Source organism: Lactuca virosa, chromosome 4 (assembly GCF_052849685.1).
Source record: "Lactuca virosa cultivar CGN04683 chromosome 4, Lactuca_virosa_CGN04683_v6, whole genome shotgun sequence".
In the NCBI taxonomy this organism is placed as follows: domain Eukaryota; kingdom Viridiplantae; phylum Streptophyta; class Magnoliopsida; order Asterales; family Asteraceae; genus Lactuca; species Lactuca virosa.
In genome coordinates this window covers 348,788,298-348,793,419 of record NC_136429.1, presented here as the reverse complement: position 1 = coordinate 348,793,419, position 5,122 = coordinate 348,788,298, and the positions used below count along the sequence as shown (strand labels likewise).

At 35.8% G+C, this 5,122-nt stretch overlaps 2 protein-coding genes across 2 annotated transcripts; both read left to right on the top strand.

Annotated features, from left to right (window-relative positions):
* Positions 1-207: 207 nt before the first annotated feature.
* Positions 208-2,066, top strand: LOC145106220 (uncharacterized). Its single transcript, XM_079043239.1, has 3 exons — positions 208-400; positions 511-1,313; positions 1,548-2,066. The coding sequence occupies exons 1-3, from the start codon at positions 208-210 to the stop codon at positions 2,064-2,066; spliced, it is 1,515 nt and encodes a 504-aa protein (XP_078899365.1).
* A 96-nt stretch (positions 2,067-2,162) lies between these two features.
* On the top strand, positions 2,163-4,168 carry LOC145106218 (uncharacterized). Its single transcript, XM_079043238.1, has 5 exons — positions 2,163-2,583; positions 2,806-3,086; positions 3,441-3,551; positions 3,626-3,831; positions 4,024-4,168. The coding sequence occupies exons 1-5, from the start codon at positions 2,163-2,165 to the stop codon at positions 4,166-4,168; spliced, it is 1,164 nt and encodes a 387-aa protein (XP_078899364.1).
* The last annotated feature ends 954 nt before the right edge of the window (positions 4,169-5,122 follow it).

The following is a 5,122-nucleotide window of genomic DNA, read 5'->3' as shown; positions in this document are numbered from 1 at the left end:
GAACAAGGGAAAATGGATATTGGTACTAGTTATTCTATGAACCAACTTGGAGGAAGTGAGAAGGCTGGGAATCAGAATCCTAATGCTGGGGGCAAGATTGGAAAATAAAATAAAGATGTTAATTTTCAAGGTAAGGATAAGTTACCTTTGAATGTTAAAGTTGATGTGACTAGATGTCAAAATTGTTTTGATATTCTGAGCGAATTTATGGATAAAGAGATTGAAAAAGTCTCGAGGAGTGAGGACAATGATGATCTTGATTCTTTCTCTTCGGAGTTCATGGAAGAGATTATTGTGGATGCTAATACTAGTGCTATTAACAAGGGATTGAATGCTCTATGTAAGGGGAATAAGGATGTTACTCAGATAGTTGAGGAGAAAACTATCAACAAACCCAAAGGTGAAAAATGGTGAATATTGGGTTTTGGAATATAAGAGGTTTGGATAAAAGCATTAAGCAAAAGGAGGTTAAGGAGATCATTATTGAAAATGAGATGAATGTGTGTGCAGTTTTGGAATCTCATATTCATGAAAGTAAATTGAAAAGTACTTGTAAGAGTATTTTTGGCAAATGGGAATGGATTTCGAATACGAGTGATTGTTTAGGAGGTACTCGTATTATTATTGGTTGGAATCCGGAGATTATTGACCTAATGGTTTTGAATAAGTCTGATCAAGTGGTTCACTGTATTGGTCGGATCCATGAGTCTGGGAAAGAGTTATACATTTCTTTTGTCTATGGGGCTAATTATCACATTAATAGAAGAGAACTTTGGAAAGATTTATTGAAGCACAAAGTGGTTGTTAAGAATGATTCATGGGTCTTAATGGGGGATTTTAATGTGGCTCTCACCAATTCGGAATACATGATTGATTCTTCAAAGATTAAAAGAGGAGTGGTAGATTTTCAAGAGTGTGTTGATGGAATTGAAATTGTTGATGTCAAGTATACTGGTATGCAGTTTACTTGGTCTAAAACTCCAAAGAGTGGAAAGGGTAACCGGAAGAAATTGGACAGGATTATGGCAAATATGAAATTTATTGATGAGTTCACGAATGCTTATGTTATTTTCAAACCATATAGGGTTTCGGATCACTGTCCTGCGATTTTATATATCCCATTGAACGGGAAGCGTATTATTCCTCCTTTTAAATTTGTGAATTTTATTTCTAGTAAGGAGGAATTTCTTCCTATGGTGAAATCGGCGTGGGAAACTAAGGTGGACGGGTATGTCACGTTTCAAGTTGTGCAAAAACTTAAGTTACTAAAAAAACCTTGCAGGAAGCTGTTTAATTGCTCTGGCAGATTTGGAGTGAAGAAAAAAGAATTGAGGAGTAGAATGGATCAGTTGTAGGCTGCTAGTGATGCTGATCCGTTCAATGATGAAATCAATTGCGAGCTTTCTTGTGTGATGAAGGAATTTTATGATACTTGTTTTGATGAAGAAGGCTTTTTGAAACAGCGATCTAAATTTAAATGGTTGGGAGAAGGAGATAAGAATACTTCTTTTTTTCATAATATCCTTAAATGTAATATTAATCGCCAGAGAGTGGATGCTGTTTTGGATGATGAAGGAAGATGGATTAGAGGGATAGGTTTGATTGATAAATTTGTAGGACATTTCCGGGAATTTTTGGGAATGGATAATAATAGTATGCAGGTTATTCCTAATATGGACACTTTGTTTGAAAAGAAGTTGGACAATAACTTGGCTACTGATATGATTCGTGTTATTACTGATAAAGAAATTCGTGAAGCCATGTTTGACATTGATGATTTGAAAGCTCCTGGTACAGATGGATACTCTTCAAAATTTTATAAGGCTGCTTGGAGTATTGTTGGTAATGATGTTTGCAGGGCAGTGAGGGAGTTTTTCTGGAGTGGGAAATTGCTGAAGGAAGTCAATTCTACAAGGATTATCTTGGTTCCTAAGGTTGATGCTCCTAAGGAGGTTACAGATTACAGGCCAATTGCATGTTGTAACTCTATTTACAAATGCATTAGTAAAATTATAGTTAATCGAATCCGAAGTTGCTTGGGGACCATAATTGATGCAAATCAATAAGCGTTTATTCCGGGAAGGTCGATTTTTGATAATATTTTATTATCGCAAGATCTTATGAAGGGGTATAATTTAAATAAAGGCAGTCCCCGTTGTGCTATGAAGTTCGATATTCAAAAGGCGTATGACACAGTGGATTGGAAGTTTTTGGAATGGGCTTTAATAGGTTTTGGGTTTCACCCGTTCATGATTAATTGGATCATGACTTGTGTTTCTTCCCAAAAGTTCACCATCTGTATTAATGGATTTGATCATGGATTTTTTGAAGGAAAACGTGGTCTAAGACAGGGAGATCCTTTATCCCCTTATTTGTTCACGATTGTAATGGAGGTTTTTAGCTTAATCTTGAGAAGGAAAATATGTGAGAATAGGAATTTTAAATATCATTGGAGATGCCAAAGTCAAAAAATCACTCACTTAAGTTTTGCTGATGACTTGTTAATTTTTTGTCATGGCAATGCTAGTTCTGTTCGTGTGGTTAAAGAGGCGTTGGATGAGTTTAAGTTGGTATCAGGCCTCAGTATAAGCATTCCTAAAAGTTAAATCTTCTTTTGTGGGGTTAAACCGATTATGAGAGGGATGATTTTGGGGATTCTTCCTTTCAAGAGTGGAGTTTTGCCTGTCAGATATCTGGGAGTGCCTTTAACTGCTGGGAAAGCTAGTATTTCAGAGTGCAAAAGCTTGGTTGAAAAGGTGAAGAAGAGGATCTTTAATTAGAAGAACATAATTTTATCTTTTGCAGGAAAATTACAGTTAATCAATTCTGTTCTTGTGACAATTCATGTGTTCTGGGCTTTAGTTTTTTTGATCCCAGTTTATACTTTAAATGAAATTGAAAAGATCTTAAGAGGTTTTTTATGGAGTAGTGGTGAGTTGAAAAAGGGGAATGTGAAAGTCAAATGGAAAGAGGTTTGCATTCCTAAAGATGAAGGTGGGTTGGGAATAAAGAATCTAAAAATATGGAATGTTGCTTTGCTTGCTAAGCATGTGTGGAAATTAGTTAGTGGGAATAATTCCATTTGGGTGAAATGGGCAAAGAAATATCATTTGAAGGATAGAAATTTTTGGGATATTTTGAACAAGCATAATATGAGTTGGACTTGGAAAAGATTTTTGAACATAAGACAATACATAAGGAAGCATTTCTTTTATGTAGTTTGAGTAGGTGATAGTATTTTAGCTTGGCATGACTGGTGGCATCCGAAAGGCATTTTAAGTGAGATAATATCTAGAAGGATGATCAGAGAAGCTGGGTATAGTGATAGCACAAAGGTTGTTGATTTATGTGTGGAGGGATATATTACATGGCCTAATAGTTGGGCAGATTTTAATCAAGAGTTTTTTGAGGATAATATAACTGTTGGGAATCGTAACCAGATGGATAAAATTGTGTGGGTAGATAATAAAGGTAAAAAAGGATTGTTCTCGACTTTTAGTGTTTGGAATGATATAAGGGATGGCAGAGGGAAAGTTGATTGGGAAAAAACTGTTTGCTTTGGTGATAACATTGCAAGCCATGCTTTTATTCTATGGTTGTGATTATTGATAAGCTTAAAACACAGGATAAGATCAATCGTTGGGATAACAGGAACAATTTGGTTTGTGTTTTTTGTAAACCTAAAGAAGATTCAGTAAAACATCTCTTCTTTGAGTGTGGCTTTCCAGGAAAATTATGGAGTTTCTCAAAAGGTAAGGCTGCTATGAGTAATTGTCCTAATAATTGGGATAATGTGCTAAAGTTCTTTGTGGAAAATGTTAAGGGTAAGAGGTTGAATAGTGTTGTCAAATGATTGGTGTTGACTTGCACTATTTACTTCATTTGGAAACAAAGAAATGCTAGAATCTTTAGAAATAGGTTTTCGGATTTTGATACTATTTCCAATGAGATCTGTGGAAGCATTAGGTTGAAATTATTAGGAATGAAGTTACATAAAAGTGGGAACAATGTTGATTTATGCAGGAGTTGGGGTATTGAGATAAATGGAAAAGAAAAAATAGGAGTTAGGCTGGTTGTGTTGGAGATGGATGGTGATTGTAAGTTGTTGATTGGTGAGTGTATTGTACATGTTAATCTGGTGAAATGGAGGTTTTTTTGGATGCAATGATATTATGAGGCAACAGGTGCAAGGATTGGATCCTATTGGGATTTAATAACTTGTGGGGTTGTTTTGTTAAAAGGAATTGACGGTTTTGGTGTTAAAGGAGGATTTTTTTCCTTTAATACCCTTGGTACCTTACAGAGTAATATAAGGAATATGATCTTTTTGAGATTATTCATTTATATTGCTCTGGACACGTGATTGATGCCGTGTCAAGTGAGATACTTGTTTGAATTGACGGATGGGGTTTGGGGAATATTAGGGGTATTTTTGTCTTTTGGGCTTATTTTTTCTTATTCATATTCTGAGTTTTTGGGTGTGTTTATTTACTGGGAAAACGCCAGGTAGTAGAATAGGAATTCAGAGAGATTGGGAATGGGTTCGATTTGAGTTGAAATTCCTGTTTTTGTGTTTTTTTGGTTGTTGGGAAGAAAATTTGACTTGGTATTGGATGGGTAGAATTAGAACTGCCACTATGGGTTTTTTAAGGGTCATGACACTCTGAGTTGTAACAGCAGGGTTAACTGTTGCTTTGGCTGTATGGGGATTAGTTTAGAGTGGTTGATGATACCTTTTTTCCCATGTTTTTATGGTTGTTCTTGTTGCAAGAAAATGTGGCTGATTTGGATGAATTGGTGGAAGATAAGAGATGGTGACTCTATGTTGATGGTATGGAATCTGGGAAGATGGAGGGGCGACTATTTTGCTTTCAATTGGGTTTGGGAATGGACTCGATGCCGATATTTGGATAGGGGATTGGATTGGCATTTGATTTGGCTTTTGGTCTGCTGTGTGTGTTTGGTTTCTAGGGTGTTTGAGACCAAGGGTATTGATTGGTTTTTTATTGTTGTTTTTTGGTTTAGGCTGTGGTATTTGATTTGTAGTAGGAAGTGGTTGTGTTGTTGGCTTTGGATTGGTTGGCATAGATTAGATGAGTTGTTGTTATTTGTTTGACAATTT

What these genes read in the sequence shown, in the direction of transcription:
- LOC145106220 (XM_079043239.1), top strand. Translation starts at nt 208, where the DNA reads ATGGATAAAGAGATTGAAAAAGTCTCGAGGAGTGAGGACAATGATGAT. An exon ending in AACTATCAACAAACCCAAAG is followed by an intron (nt 401 to 510) that starts GTGAAAAATGGT and finishes ATGTGTGTGCAG; the next exon opens with TTTTGGAATCTCATATTCAT. An exon ending in ATTGCTCTGGCAGATTTGGA is followed by an intron (nt 1,314 to 1,547) that starts GTGAAGAAAAAA and finishes ATTAATCGCCAG; the next exon opens with AGAGTGGATGCTGTTTTGGA.
- LOC145106218 (XM_079043238.1), top strand. Translation starts at nt 2,163, where the DNA reads ATGAAGTTCGATATTCAAAAGGCGTATGACACAGTGGATTGGAAGTTT. An exon ending in TAAGTTGGTATCAGGCCTCA is followed by an intron (nt 2,584 to 2,805) that starts GTATAAGCATTC and finishes TATCTTTTGCAG; the next exon opens with GAAAATTACAGTTAATCAAT. An exon ending in GAAAATGTTAAGGGTAAGAG is followed by an intron (nt 3,832 to 4,023) that starts GTTGAATAGTGT and finishes TGATTTATGCAG; the next exon opens with GAGTTGGGGTATTGAGATAA.